At 44.6% G+C, this 16,599-nt stretch overlaps 1 protein-coding gene across 1 annotated transcript in view; it reads right to left on the minus strand.

Annotated features, from left to right (window-relative positions):
- LOC124606856 (protein scarlet-like) overlaps window positions 1-16,173 on the minus strand; it is a 230,364-nt gene extending 214,191 nt beyond the window's left edge. Inside the window, exon 1 of the mRNA XM_047138937.1 lies at window positions 16,102-16,173. Within this exon, the coding sequence (XP_046994893.1) occupies window positions 16,102-16,155 (54 nt within the window). The 5' untranslated portion in view covers window positions 16,156-16,173. The remainder of the gene's footprint in view (window positions 1-16,101) is intronic.
- Between the last annotated feature and the right edge of the window lie 426 nt (window positions 16,174-16,599).

The following is a 16,599-nucleotide window of genomic DNA, read 5'->3' on the forward strand; positions in this document are numbered from 1 at the left end:
GTCGGATTGTAGCCTGTCGCGATTGCGGTTTATCGTATCGCGACATTGCTGCTCGCGTTGGTCGAGATCCAATGACTGTTAGCAGAATAAGGAATCGGTGGGTTAAGGAGAGTAATACGGAACGCCGTGCTGGATCCCAACGGCGAGCAGTCGAGATTACAGGCATCTTATCCACATGGCTGTAACGGATCGTGCAGCCACGTCTCGATCCCTGAGTCAACAGATAGGGACCTTTGAAAGACAACAACCATCAGCACGAACAGTTCGACGACGTTTGCAGCAGCATGGACTATCACAGACAGGAGCGCCTGCAATGGTGTACTCAACGACGAACCTGGGTGCACGAATGGCAAAACGTCATTTTTTATGAATCCAGGCTCCGTAAAACAGCATCATGATGGTGGCATCCGTGTTTGGCGACATCGCCGTGAACACATATTGGAAACATGTATTCGTCATCGCCATACTGGCTTATCACCCGGCGTGATGGTATGGGGTGCCATTGGTTACAAGTCTCGGTCACCTCTCGTTCGCACTGACGGCACTTTGAACAGTGGACGTTACATTTCAGATGTGTTACGACCCTTCATTCGATCCCTGCGAAACCCTATATTTCAGCAGGATAATTCACGACCGCATGTTGCAGGTCCTGTACGGGTCTTTCTGGATACAGAAAATGTTCGACTGCTGCCCTGGGCAGCACATTCTCCAGATCTTTCACCAATTGAAAACGTCTGGTCAATTGTGGCCGAGCAACTGGCTCTTCGCAATACGCCAGCCACTACTCTTGATGAACTGTGGTATCGTGCTGAAGCTGCATGGGCAGCTGTACCTGTACACGCCATCCAAGCTCTGTTTGACTCAATCCCCAGGCATATCAAGGCCGTCATTATGGCCAGAGGTAGTTGTTCTGGGTAATGATTTCTCAGGATCTATGCACCCAAACTGCGTGAAAATGTAATCACATGTCAGTTCTAGTATAATATATTTGTCCAATGAATACCCGTTTATCATCTGCATTTCTTCTTGGTGTAGCAATTTGAATGGCCAGTAGTGTATAAACGAGAAAATTAAAGACAAATGGAAACTGCTAGATAATACGCGAAATTAAGGTGTGTGTAGGTTGAAGCGAGAATGTGATCAAAAAACAGAGTCTGTGAAAGAATAGTGATGTACAGGTGGGCAAAAGTGTCGTAATAGCCTTAAGGAAGTGAGGGCGCGATGTGTGTGGAGAAGAGTACTTCGATTCAGGAGCTGCTGGTCTGGCACAGTGCACGATCATCGAGTAGAAGATTAGACGTTCATGGAGTCACAACAATTATAAAGAGAATGTTTTAGTTAACTGCCAGCAGTTTTCCAAATTCGATCCTCTTGTATATGGGCATCCGATAGAATTTTTGAAGGATTTTAGAAATGTTTGGCGAAGTATTGCAACGAAAGAAAGAAGATTGTATTTATCAAAAGTTATTTGGGATGAGATTCATTCGGATGTGAATAAATGATACTGATCTTCAGTTTACGATTAATGGAAGGTTGCTATCAATGGGCCATCTAAAGAAAACGTGTAATAAAGTTCTCAGATATTGTAATAAATATTTAATTTTCAGTGTAACTTTAACATCATCTTTTCTATTTCACTGCAGTAGACACAGAAGTAATGCTTATGAAAATTTATGTTTATGAAAATTTGGAAAAATGAAAATATGTGTTATCGGTCCAATCAAGGTAATTGGTTTCCTTCTTTGGGCCAGGCAGTTTCCGTGAATGAGCTACAGTGTAATAGCTGTTAAATATTATACACATCTAAATAAGTGTCAGTAATTTTTTATTTTTTATTTTAGGAGTATTTTTTAGAGTGTGAAGCCGAATAACATCTATTTGAAACCAAGGTGACTAAAAGTAGAAATGTCGTCTTCGAAGGTAAAGAGACACATATGACTGACTATCAGAACATTTCCAAACTATTAGAAAATGACAACCATTATTTAAATTTTGTTCACAGTGGCTTACTTAAACATAAGATTAGACAATATTCGAGGTGGCTTACTCAGGGCAATTCGCACCGCATTACTAAACAATACCTAGTCTCCGTCCACAGCATGTAAATTTATGACAAAATAGTGTGAACTGGTCGTAGGCTCCAATGAGAGCTGCAAAAATGTAGTAACTATTACCACATCTGTATGATGCTTCAGTCGTCAGTACTTGTCTGTTCAAAGAACTTCGCCGGCCGGAGTGGCCGTGCGGTTCTAGGCGCTACAGTCTGGAACCGCGTGACCGCTACGGTCGCAGGTTCGAATCCTGCCTCGGGCGTGGATGTGTGTGCCCGAGGGAGGACTCGAACCTCCGCCGGGACCAGCCGCACAGCCTCATGACTGCACCACTCCAGACCGCTCGGCTAATCCAGCGCGGCTGATATTTATTAAGTTCGTGTAGGGAGTTTGGGGAGGAGGGGGGAATGAGAGATGAGCTATGCACTTGATGATGAAGGCGATGTGAGCGTGGAATGCATGTGTTCAAAATGTTGCTATGTGTAGGGATATGGGTGACATAATGCACAGTAGTAAGAAGGAACAGTATCTGCAGGGAGTGGATATTAAGGTCTGAAATGCATATGTAGGTATAGCGAGAATGGAGGCAGCGTTTCGTAAACAATAATATGGTTTCCAGAATGAGATTTTCACTCTGCAGCGGAGTGTGCGCTGATATGAAACTTCCTGGCGGATTAAAACTGTGTGCGCGACCGAGACTCGAACTCGGGATCTTTGCCTTTCGCGGACAAGTGCTCTACCATCTGAGCTACCGAAGCACGACTCACGCCCGGTACTCACAGCTTGGTTGATACCATCAGGATAAAAGGGTGTAGCTTGCAGCCAATAACGCTTTGTATATGTTAAGAGACTAAATCGCTCGCATGGCATATTTAATTATACAGGATTGAGTAAAGAGAAGAGTATTAATCCTCAGTCTCAATTTGTTATGGAAGCTTGTCCTTTCCTTACAAATCCTGCATGCGGAATGATCGTTGCAAATACTTTGATTACGGTGAAGATAGTCATTAGCAGCCGTGACCCTAAGGCTGTTTCTCTCGAAGTCCTAGTATCACAGCACTGCAGGAACTTGTGGAAACATACAGGCCGGCCGCTGTGACAGAGCGGTTCTAAGTGCCACAGTCTGGAACCACGCGACCGCTACGGTCGGAGGTTCGAATCCTGCCTCGGCCATGGATGTGTGTGCTGTCCTTAAGTTAGTTATGTTTAAGTAGTTCTAAGTTCTAGGGGACTGATGACCTCAGAAGTTAAGTCCCATAGTGCTCAGAGCCATTTTGAAACAAACATACAGGCTTTAAGTGCTCCGTGTTGAATATATACTTTCACTAATCAGTCACGAATCAATCCAGACATGTATTTCTACGGGTTTTTTTTTCCTTGTTTTGTTGTCAGAAACCAGCCCGGACGATGTTAAAAATATTTCTGCTGGATGCTGTGTGGCCAAGGCGTAATTGACACCACAGCAGAACGATGTTGCTAAACCTCTTCCAGGAGAACACGTGAGCTCATGTAGTGGATGTAGTGTAGTGAAACCGCATGTGAGACGGGGCACGGGACACAGCAGCAATGGAGGAATAGCGGGGTAATCGATACGGAGAGTTGTTCCGCGGACGGGGAGACGGAAGCCCGGGGAATCAGAGCGCGGAGGAGGCGGTGGTCGGATTACCAAGGCCTCAGCTCACCTGTCTCAAGCACAACTGCGACTGCCCAATCAGCTCGTCCCTGCTTTTCAGGCTCGATCAGCTGAGTACTTCAGGCAGGCGCGGTAACTCGCGAGTCACCGACATATACGTTCGCACTCTGCAAACCACTGTGAAGTACGTGCTAGTGACTATTCCCCAGTGTATCAGTAATTAGGGCTTGTTTCCATCCATCCATTCATGTATGTAGGTCGGCAACGATGACTGCTTGTAGGCCTCTGCGCGCGCCTTAGTTAGTGTAACCGTCACCGTTACACGGGGTGTTCAAAAAGTCTCTCCGCAGGGCCGTATGATTGTTAGCCGCGCGTGCCGCTCGATTGATTGTTCGCATGCCTGAGTTACTTCCCTTCAAGTGGACTTTCTCAACATTCCGCTGTTTCGTTTATCTCAGCCAGCGTCAGTAGTATCGTTGGTGTGTGTCGTTACGTATTGGTGTGAACGCTCAAGTTTAGTTCCTTTGTTGGTTTGTTTCGTTTTTGTCACTATTAAAATACTAACTATAGAAGAATGTGTGTTTTTAGTCGAACAAGTGTTCAAAGCTGGCGGTAAATACACAGTTTCAGTTCATCAAACATTTAATTCAGTTCTCTCAGAGACAACTCTCCCACATCGCGATACTGTGCAAGATTTGATTAAGAATTTCGAAGTACGGGTTCAGTGACAGATGCACCGAGAAGTGGTCGTCTTAGCGTTTTGTCTGAGGATAAACCACTCGATATTTCCGATAAAATGTCCATGAGTCCGAAAAAAGTCAGTAAGAAAACTCGCCAAGGAAATCGATGTTAGTGTCGGAACGGCCCACACAGCCGTAAGGAAAAAATTAGAACTTTTGCCATATAAAATGAAAGTCGTGCAGAAACTGAAAAATACTGATCATGGAAAGAGACTGCATTATTGTCAATGGTTCAAAAATTTAGTTCATCGAAATGGAAGGGATATTCTTAATGAAACGTGTTTCACTGATGAGGCGTGGTTTCATTTATCCGGGTACATGAACTCACAAGATTCTCATATGTGGAGTACTGCAAATCCATTGTGTATTCATGAGGAACCACTTCATTCTGTGCCAATAGGGGTTTGGACTGCAATTTCTAGACGTCGGATTGTGGGTCCCATATTTTTCAACGAAACAATAAACGCACAGCGATAGTGCAGTTATATTCTGTAGCCATTCATAGGAGCACTTGTGTTAAGTGGAATACTGAAAGGTTGTTTTCAACAAGATGGTGCAACCACGCATAAGCTCGCGTTTCAATGTCACTGCTTGCTGATGTTTGTGGTAATCGCATAATTTCACAGGGACTTTGGCCTCCACGATCACCTGACCTAACACCACCTGACTTTTTGTTGTGGGTGCAGCGAAAGCAACTGTCTATGAAAACCGTCCAAAATCCATCGATGAATTGAAAACTGCAATATCCACTTTCACTGCTTTCGTTACAGATGAAGTGTTACGCTTATGTTTCAAAACATGATTAGACGAATAGAATAGTGTATTCAACAACAGGAGTGACACTTTCAACATTTAATGTGAAAATTTGTAAGTAGAAATGAATTTTTAATAAATAAATAACTTGTATTTCACTGTGTTTCATTTCGGTATATTCACTGCGGCACACGGCACGCGCGGCTAACAATCATACGGCATTGCGGAGAGGCTTTTTGAACACCCCGTACTTATATACACTCATATATACAAGGTGTTACAAAACGTACTGCCAAACTTTCAGGAAACATTCCTCACACACAAAGAAAGAAAATATGTTATGTGGACATGTGTCCGGAAACGCTTACTTTCCATGTTAGAGCTCATTTTATTACTTCTCTTCAAATCACATTAATCATGGAATGGAAACACACAGCAACAGAACTTACCAGCGTGCATCAAACACTTTGTTACAGGAAATGTTCAAAGTGTCCTCCGTTAGCGAGGATACATGCACCCACCCTCCATCGCATGGAATCCCTGATGCGCTGATGCAGCCCAGAAGAATGGCGTACTGTATCACAGCCGTCCACAATACGAGCACGAAGAGTCTCTACATTTGGTACCGGGGTTGCGTAGACAAGAGCTTTCAAATGCCCCCATAAATGAAAGTCAAGAGGGTTGACGTCAGGAGAGCGTGGAGGCCATGGAATTGGTCCACCTCTACCGATCCATCGGTCACCGAATCTGTTGTTGAGAAGCTTACGAATACTTCGACTGAAATGTGCAGGAGCTCCATCGCGCATGAACCACATGTTGTGTGGTACTTGTAAAGGTACATGTTCTAGCAGCACAGGTAGAGTATACCGTATGAAATCATGGCGGTGAATGGAGGAAGTACAGTACATACTGACGAAACTAAAATGAGCTCTAACATGGAAATTAAGCGTTTCCGGACACACGTCCACATAACATCTTTTCTTTATTTGTGTGTGAGGAATGTTTCCTGAAAGTTTGGCCGTACCTTTTTGTAACACCCTGTATACACTGGTGTGCAAAATTAAAACAATAAACCGTTATTTCCCCGTTCTGTGTCTAGTTCACAATATAATCATATAAACTGTCAACAGATGTCTGTACGATCCTGTTCTGCATGGAAGATGACATTCAGATCAACGGAAAAACACACCAACGATGACGTCAGGGCGCCCAGCAAACGGAATGGTGCTTAACGGGCAGTCCCACATCCACACTCGCTGTGTACACAGTCACAGACGATGCAGTACGACACAGAGAAGACACTTCGCGGTGCAGGGCCATAGCAAAAGTGGAAGCAGGACAGTCGCAGAGTGATTTGTCCTGATGGCTTAATGTCAACTGTTCTGTTGTTTCTAGGATGTGGTGACAGTTTATAGAGACCGAAACTGTATCCCGAAGACCAGGGCAGGGCCGAACATGTGTGGCATCAGAAGGGCAGGACCGTTATTTGACCGTAAGGGCTCGACGTCTTAGTACTACCGAGCGATGTGGCGCAGTGGCTAACACACCGGACTCGCATTCGGGAGGATGACGGTTCAATCCCGCGTCCGGCCACCCTGTTTTAGGTTTTCCGTGATTTCCCTAAACCGCTCCACGTAAATGCCGGGATGGTTCCTTTGAAAGGGCACGGCCGACTTCCTTCCTCGTCCTTCCTATGAGACCGATGACCTCGCTGTCTGGTCTCCTCCACCAAACAACCCCAAACCCCCCTCTTAGTACTGTACAGCAACTGGCATCTGATCTAGCAGCATCCACTGGACGTGCTGTATGGAGGCAAATGGTGTAGAAAAGGCTTCGATAGAGTGACCTTCATTGTCGGAGAACTGCCGTATGTGTGCCTCTTATGCGTCTTCACAGAGGGGAACCTTTAGAGTGGAGTCGTCGAAATGCCACCTGGACAGTCGAACAGTAGGCTACAGATGTGTGCCGATTTGGTGTGTAGAGAGCGATTCTCGAGGCGTCTGAAGGGAATGTGGAACACGATTTCGACACCTGAACATTGTATTAAGAGACCGATATCGAGAGGGATTGTGTTGACCACTCGAACACCTTTTCATGAAATTGTACAGGTGCATCGGGAAGGTTTAACTGCCGTCAGGTATCGTGACGAGGATCTCACGTACGGTTGTGGCGAGTGATGTCAGTCATTAGACCACACCGCCGCCTGAGAGATCGATCCGCCGGATGCGATTCTCTCGATAAACGTAACAGAAGAATGGCTGTGCTAGCCAAAGAGTACACAGCCAGTCGTAGTACTTATGCTGGCCGCGAGGCGCCGCTAGGCCACTTCATGTGTAGCAGGAGAGTAGTGCAGTCGTGCCAGTCTACAGTTCGTAGCCGCGCTCAGTGGTCAGCCAGCGCCGATGTTAGTCAGTCATCGTCTGCAGCCCAGTCATTGCTGCCATCAAGTCTTTGTAGCCCAGTTCCAAATTAGTCTCCACAATCACCGGATTCGACATTCAAGATTACGAGAGATTAATTCGTCACTGCAAGATTTGTGACTTGTAAATTATGTCATTCTACAGACGCTTAGTCTAGTCACGTCTTCTATAACTGTCAACCAACAGATGATGGACTACAACAAAGTTAAGTAACACATACTTGCTTATTTTGTACTCCTGCTGTAAGTAGGCTGTTTAGGTTTTCTTATTGGTAACGCCACGTAGCGCTCTGTGTGAGAATCACTGGCTGTGCTGTGTGCAGTCTGTGTCTAGTTTGCATTGTTGTCTGCCATTGAAGTGTTGGGCAGCGGCAGCTGGATGTGAACAGAGCGTTGCGCTGCGCAGTTGGAGGTGAGCCGCCAGCAGTGGTGGATGTGGGGAGAGAGATGGCGGAGTTTTGTAATTTGTCATGAACTGCTATATATATTATGACTATTAAGGTAAATACATTGTTTGTTCTCTATCAAAATCTTTCATTTGCTAACTATGCCTATCAGTAGTTAGTGCCTTCCGTAGTTTGAATCTTTTATTTAGCTGGCAGTAGTGGCGCTCGCTGTATTGCAGTAGTTAGAGTAACCAAGATTTTTGTGAGGTAAGCGATTTGTGAAATGCATAGGTTAATATTAGTCAGGGCCATTCTTTTGTAGGGATTTCTGAAAGTCAGATTGCGTTGCGCTAAAAATATTGTATGTCAGTTTAAGCACAGTCATGTATAAATTGTTCAAAGGGGACGTTTCACTGCTAATTAATTGTGTTTTCCTGCTGTAGCTACCAAGCAGTCTTGGCATAGTAGAACCCACGTTTCCACCTCCTTGGCTACTTCATATTTGCTACCACATGTTGATGGTTATGGTGGAAGATCGAGAGCCATCACTGTGCACCTAGACTTCGTAATGATGGACGATAATTCTCGACCACATACAGAGCGAGTGCTTAATTCCTTCAGAAAAAGAAAGATATTGCACGCATGGGGTGGCCTGCTCGCTCTCCCGATTTGAATCCCATAGAGCATGTCTGGGGTGAAATAAGGAGACGGGCTGCATCACGTCAACATCGGTCAACCACTCTCCGAGACTGCGAGAATGGGCATTATTGCCCCAATATGACATGGATGACGTCATTCACAGCATGCTCCATCGTTGCCAGCCCTGTATTGCTGCCAGAGTTGGTTACACCCCACAGTGAGCACTTTAACCAGTTGTCGGAATGTGTGTGCAAATCTGTAATTGTTTCTACTTTTCTATCAACTGTTTATACTATTTTGTGGAAAAATAAACGCAACCTTGCAACACTTCCGTTTGTTGCTTTAATTTTGGACACCAGGCTATCTCACGAAAGAATGCAGAAAAATAGGTGATATATACAGGGTGTAACAAAAATGTACGGCACAAATTCCAAGGCACATTCCTGATATATAGACGGAGAAATTATGTTACATAAACGCGGGTTGGGAAATGCTTTGTTTCTATGTTAAAATGCATTTCCTGCAATTCATTAATCATGGGAAACACACACGAAGAGAAAGCACCAGTATAGCACATGCAACTCCTACTCAAAGGAGATGTTCAGTTCAATATGCCCTCCGAGGGCACTGGTACACGCATCAACCCGCCAGACAGTCATGTGGTCAACATTTAGTTTTGCTACGCGTCTTGTATTGACACTAGGGTCGTCGTCAACTGCATGAAGAACTGCCGTCTCCCGTCGCGGCGTCCTCGTCCTTCTAGGCCTCCCACGGTCGCGAGTATCAGGCTTGAACACCTCATGTTCCCTAAGTCGACGGTCAGTGGCTTCAAACGTTTTGCAGTCGCGGAAATCTCTCCCGGTACACACATTGTGCGCGAGCGCTATTGCTGTCAATTAATCCATCAAATGGGCATCTGCCATTTCTGCAGTTGTGTACACTGCCATTGCACGAGCCACGTAGTAACCCGTAGCTTGCAACGGTCGTACTGATCGCTGGAACGGTTGATGTTATATGTAAATAAGCAATGACTTACGTCGCACGGTAACATACAAAACAAACCACAGGCTGTACGTAACGTAACCTGACATCACCGTGATTCTAGCGATCTGTTCTTGTGTGTTTCCCATGATTAATGAGTTGGAGAAAATAAGTTGTAACATGGAAACAAAGCGTTCCCAGACCTATGTTCGTATAATATAATTTCTTCGTGTATATTTGAGGGATGTGCCCTGCATTTTGTGCCGTAGATTTTCGTTCCGCCCTGTATAAATATTCCACAAAAAAAAAAAAAAAAAAAAAAAAATGCGACACCCTCAAGCACATGGTCATTTTATTGGCACATGGTGTGACACGTAGTTCATCATTGTAGGAACATATGATGAAAAATTCAGACCAAATGAAACATTCATGCCACAGTAAATGGAGTCCAAGCAGCTGCATGGGTACACGGCAATGCAGACTTGTAGTGTCATATGCAAATGATCAGAAGTATGTCGAATGACATCCTGCGATAGACTTTCTCAAACCTCTTGCCCCTTTTGTTTCAATTCGGCAATGGTTCTTGCAGGCTCTGGATAACGAGTAAGCCCCCACTTCATCATCCCCATACGCCTTCAATTCGCTCGAGATTTGAGATCTTTCGATCCAGTACGTATGTTTTACACCACGAGAAGGACGTTGCGTTACAGCAGCTATATGTGGACATGCACTGTCCTGCTGAAAAAGCACATCACCTTCTTGTCGAAGAAATGACAGTAACACTGGAACAACAGCCTGTGCAATGTAGCCTGTTCAGAGGAACACATGAACTTAGTCCTGCTGCAAACAGACCGTTCCCAGTGGTCTCTGGTGACAAAGCAGGAACAACATGTGCCCGGATTTCGTCCCCGGGTGATGTGCTGTCAGCCTCCTCCGCTCTCATAATGCGTCGATCTTAAAGTGCACCTATACTACACAGACGTAGACCAATGCTAAGACCATTCTAAAAACATCCACACTGCATGCTCTGGTTGACAGTTGTCACCCATGCGAGCACTGGTGCTACCATTCCGTTTCTATTTCGATAGGTAAGTTATTTAGTTGTTAGGTTTTGATTCAATAAAAATTAAGATAAAGCTCTGATGAGAACTACTCTTCTAACCAGTATTACGTGGGAACTTATAATGCTCCAAACAGAATGGAGATGTTAAACATGGCAGGTATGTAAGGAGAGCATGGGGCGTGGACTTTCACTGCGTGGAAAGGAAGAGACTGTAAACAGGCCGCAAGAGAAAAAACGGAAAAGTAGGAAGCTTTAACGAGTGTGGTAGAGCATGGGTGGATCAACCAGGAAGTGGTGTGTTAGGCGTGGTAAGGAAGTTTTCGTCAATCGTTTGAACAGTGCGGACTGAAATAACAGATGTATCAAGAAGTAACTGTGTAAATATTGGTTTAACTGTTGTATTACTGAGGCTCATATAAAGGTATTGCAGCGTATGGTTCAAAAACTATTCTTATTATTAATTTTTACTTCAGAGTAAGTTTACTTTCGTTTGTTTTCATTAAAATAAGTTATGTGTGGATACTACAACACATATAGCGCGTACACTGTGATATTGAGTAATTAACCGAAATCGACATCACTATCGATGTATACATCCTATTTTGTTTCATAGTTGTTAAAATAACATTCAAAGCAATGGTGCGTGAGAAATGTCACGCACGCGAATAATAATTGGGCAGAAATTCACGCGACTACTTCAGGGTTAAGTCGCTCGTAGAAGCAATATGAGCGCCGCCAAGCTCTCTGTAAAGTGCAGTTTTACTTTCTGTGATTCTAAGTGACGTAACGGGAAGCTATATTATTCGGAATAACGTTCAAAAGGGATGCCACTATGATGTATTTATTTACTAAACAGCACACACAGATCGACAGGAATAATAATGGTTGAGCCGGCCGGAGTGGCCGTGCGGTTCTAGGCGCTACAGTCTGGAGCCGAGCGACCGCTCCGGTCGCAAGTTCGAATCCTTCCTTGGGCGTGGATGTGTGTTATGTCCTTAGGTTAGTTAGGTTTAATTAGTTCTAGGCGACTGACGACCTCAGAAGTTAAGTCGCATAGTGCTCAGAGCCATTTGAACCATTTTGAATAATGGTTGACTGAAAACTAACAATTTCCTGAGATCATGGTATTATAAAGGAACTTTATCGGAAAGCATCATATCTCGTACCTTATACTTACACTCGTTATATTTCGTAGCCGTTCGTACATTTTCGTTAGCTTAAACATTTGTTTATTACGATGATCGATTTCTGGCGTTGTAATATTGTTGTAAGAACATACTTATGAGATGTAGACTTCTCCCAATATTTACATCGGAAAAAGCGACTTCTGCCAGCATATATTTATTAAGCAAGATTACATACTTCGCGCCAGAATAACCGTGTTTTCCCTACGTAACTCGCTGCTGACGTAACGGGCGTTCTCGTGTCGAGCCACAGGAAACGTCATATGGTCCATCCGCTCCTTCAGCCAGCATGTGAACTGAAACTCTACTCCCGACTGCGTGCGCTCTACAGCAGCGCTTTACTCGCTGAATGCTACAATCTGCATATGCGATACAAAATTGTAAAAATGGAGAATAAGAAAATAAAATGCGACTGGAATAGAAGGGGTAGCTTACAACTATCCGATGTAGCTGCGCTGCCCCGATATGTCGGAGGTGAAGTTACTTTTTGTGTAGTAAACTCGTACTTACTTGATTGCGTCATTCCTAAAAATCTTTCGCATTTAACGGTGACGAATTATACCCGAAGCTGCTTCGACTCCGCTCATTTTTGGTTACATTACTTCTTATACGCAGTCCGCAACTACACTATGTGATCAAAAGTATCCACACACCTCCAGAAACATACGTTTTTCATATTAGGTGCATTGCGCTGCCACCTACTGCCAGATACTCCATATCAGCGACCTCAGTAGTCATTAGACATCGTGAGAGAGCAGAATGAAGCGCTCTCCGGAACTCACGGACTTCGAAAGTGGTCAGGTGATTGGGTGTCACTTGTGTCATACATCTGTACGTGGAATTTGCACACTGCTAAACATCCCCAGGTCCACTGTTTCCGATGTGATAGCGAAGTGGAGTCGTGAAGGAACACGTACAGCACAAAAGCGTAGAGGCCGACCTCATCTGTTGACTGACAGACACAGCCGACAGTTGAAGAGGGTCGTAATGTGTAATAGGCAGACATCTATCCAGACCATCACACCGGAATTCCAAACTGCGTCAGGATCCACTGCAAGCACTATGACAGTTAGGCGGTATGATACAATAAAATAATGGAAGATGATAATAAAATGTTGAAATGCGTGCCTTTTTAAAATGTATTGAATTAATGAGATTAATTTTTCGGCATGAATGACAAGTACAATAAGCGGAGCTATGCCTAGAAATAAGTCCGTATTAGTTCATACTATTTTGCAGGGGGAAGTAGTTTCTTTTCTCCGCTGTAGATTTGTGCTTACCCCTCTTTATAATGCTACGTTTGGTCGCCGTGTTCACCTTCGAAGTCTTGACCGTGTTCCCATTGAGCTTATCGGATCTTCGTAATTTTCCAAAGTACACAGGTGGGCTTAAGTTCTTGTTATTATCGTACTATGTGAAATAACAACTCACACGACCTTTCTGTTAATAAAATAATACTGTATTTTCTAAACGGTGCACATATGAAATACATACTCCTCACTTATTCATAGCTACGGCAAAATGGCGGTCTACAATTACTCGCTAAAAATGGCGTGCTTCTCACTCTTTCACTAGCTGAGCGTGAATCCTTCCCTCCTCCTACCGGTAAAAGAAAAACTCCTCTGTTTTTTAACAACTGAAAATCAAAAATACCTGGCGGTAGGCATGGGCTCTATGATGGGCTACCGCTTCATCTTTTCTCTTTGCCTGTAAAGAAGACGAAAATATAAAAGAAATGCAAATGATTTATCAAGCGGGAGTTGAGAAACCTTCGATTTCATGGTCAAGCGGCTGCTCAAGAGCCCCACATCACGCCGGTAAATGCCAAACGACACCTCGCTTGGTGTAAGGAGCGTAAACATTGGACGATTGAACGGCGAGAAAACGTTGTGTGGAGTTACAAATCACGGTATAGAATTTGACGCTATGATTGCAGGGTCCGGGCATGGCGAATGCCCACTGATCGTCGTCTGTCAGCGTGTGTAGAGCCAACAGTAAAATTCGCAGGCGGTGGCGTTATGGTGTGGTCGTGCTTTTCATGGAGGGGGCTTGCACCCCTTGTTGTTTTGCGTGGTACTATCACAGCAGAGGCCTACATTGGTGTTTTAAGCACCTTGTAATGTTATGTGTGCCTCACTGCTTTTTTCCTTTAACTAATTTGTGCCTGGTTCAAATGGTACAAATGGCTCTGAGCACTATGGGACTCAACTGCTGAGGTCATTAGTCCCCTAGAACTTAGAACTAGTTAAACCTAACTAACCTAAGGACATCACACACATCCATGCCCGAGGCAGGATTTGAACCTGCGACCGTAGCGGTCTCGCGGTTCCAGACTGCAGCTCCAGAACCGCGCGGCCACTTCGGCCGGCTAATTTGTGCTTGATTTTATTCTGATAAGCTCAGTAATGTATGTAAATACCGCAAATGAAAATGTGATTCAAAAAGTACTTGAAGGGAAGCGCAGCTGGACAGCAAGAAACTCTTTACCGCGCAATCCCCGCAACGATATTATTAGAGAATCTTTGTGTATGGACTCTAAAAAAAAAGACAATTGATATTAAAAAAAAGGACTCTTAATCTGTGTCTTGTAGAAAGAGGACGTGTTGCTAGGCCGTCGCTCAGAACGTGTTGTTACATTTAATGAAAATTGATATTTTAGTGACGAAACCGGCCGGGGTGGCCGAGCGGTTCTAGGCGCTTCAGTCTGGAACCGCGCGACCGCTACGATCGCAGGTTCGAATCCTGCCTCGGGCATGGACGTGTGTGATGTCCTTAGGTTAGTTGGGTTTAAGTAGTTCTAAGTTCTAGGCGACTGATGACCTCAGATGTTAAGTCCCATAGTGCTCAGAGCCATTTGAACCGTTTTTAGCGATAAAACCAAGTGAAGTATGTGTAACAGTTGCCAAACATTTATGTAAGCAAATTTTATGGAAGTGAAGAATAGAAATATCTGGTTTTTGGAAAAGGAGGTGAACTTCTTTGTCGTCGCCGTCTATTAATTGACAGAATTGAAAGTGTACAAAGTTCACTAAAATACAGGAAAAGAAATTCATCTCTATAGTTTCCGTTCAATAAGTAACAACCTCTCATAATTTCTTAATTACAGCAATTGGCTAATGTTCTTGTACAATAGTATGGTGCTAAACTCCACTGACCAATTTTGATGTTGCAGGACGTATAGTCTGAAGGAAGTTTGTGTGTCAAGCAATCTCCTTTTCTCACGGAAAGCAGATTGCTGTTTGATCTTACTTACTTACAACAGTGGCCCCTTAGGTATGAAAAGCTAGGAAAACTTGGGCTCAAAGCTACCCGCAATACGGCCAAGTAACCAACAGAGTCGTATTTTAAACCTCAAAGATCAATAACTTCCTCCAAATTGCAATACGTCAACAACTGGTGCAGAAGCTGATCATTCAAGGAGGCAACAACCAAAATTCAGGTACCAGCTACGATTTAAAGAAAAAATCTCAATCAAAAACAATCTCTCTCTCTCCAAACATGTATATAAATATTGATAATATTAAAAAGAAGGTCATTTTACAACCTTCTTGCTTCCCACTGTTGAAGAGCAATTCGGGGATGGCGATTCCATCTTTCAGCACGATCGAGCAGCTGCTCATAATGCACGGCCTGTGTCGGAGTGCTTACACGACAATAACATCCCTGTAACGGACTGGCCTGCACAGAGTCCTTACCTGAATCCTACAGAACACCTTTGGGATGTTTTGAACGCAGACTTCGTGCCAGACCTCACCGACTGACATCGATACCTCTCCTCTGTGCAGCACTCCGTGAAGAATGGACTGCCATTCCCCAAGAAACCTTCCAGCACCTCATCGAAAGTATGCCTGCAAGAATGGAAGCTGTCATCAAGGCTAAGGGTGGACCAACACCATACTGAATTCCATAATTACCGATGGAGGGCGCCACGAACGTTTAAGGAATTTTCAGCCAGGTGTCCGGATACTTTTGATCACATAGTGGATTGTTATATATTCCTGTTGTTGCTGAGCAAAGCAACAGCACATTTCTGATGCACACAAACAAACACAAACATGCACACACACACACACACACACACACACACACACACACACAGAGTGGTACATGTACTCGTTAACTTACTTTTCGGACGACGTGTCGCACTTGCATGTCTAGTGAAATCCCTCCCCTGCCGATGCACTAAGCAGCAACAAAGCAATGAAGTCACGCGGTCCACTATCAGGCGGTGTCTTCGTGTGTAGGTGCCTACCTGGGAGTCCAGCAGGAAGGCTGCGCGACGCCCGGAAGGAAGCGGCTTCCCCATGGCTGGAGTGCGCTGCGCCGACTGGCAGACTGGCCGCTCTGCCCTAACCCGCTGCTCTAGGGCTTCGCGGAGGCCGCACAAGCGTGCCACAGCCTTCACGGCGTGCGCCAGCGCTCTCCTAAGGCCTGGTTTACACCGGGGCGAATGGGAGCGGAGACAGGTGAACGAGCATTCAACCCACAGCAGACAATTCGCCAGTGTTCATTATCATTCGCTTGTACCTGTCAAAAAAGCGTTTAATTAGAGGGAACGGAAGAGAATACCAAATAACGAGCATAGTCTGTGCTAAATAATGGACACACAGGCTATCTCTCTACACAGTTGGAGAAACGACGCTGAAGTTTAATATTCAGAGACGATTACTTTGCATGGCAAGCGCACCACAAAAGCCATGTGACTGTGAGATGAACATATACATATGGCAGTAGTATCGCGTACGCTAGG

The sequence above is a fragment of the Schistocerca americana genome, chromosome 3 (genome assembly GCF_021461395.2).
Source record: "Schistocerca americana isolate TAMUIC-IGC-003095 chromosome 3, iqSchAmer2.1, whole genome shotgun sequence".
In the NCBI taxonomy this organism is placed as follows: domain Eukaryota; kingdom Metazoa; phylum Arthropoda; class Insecta; order Orthoptera; family Acrididae; genus Schistocerca; species Schistocerca americana.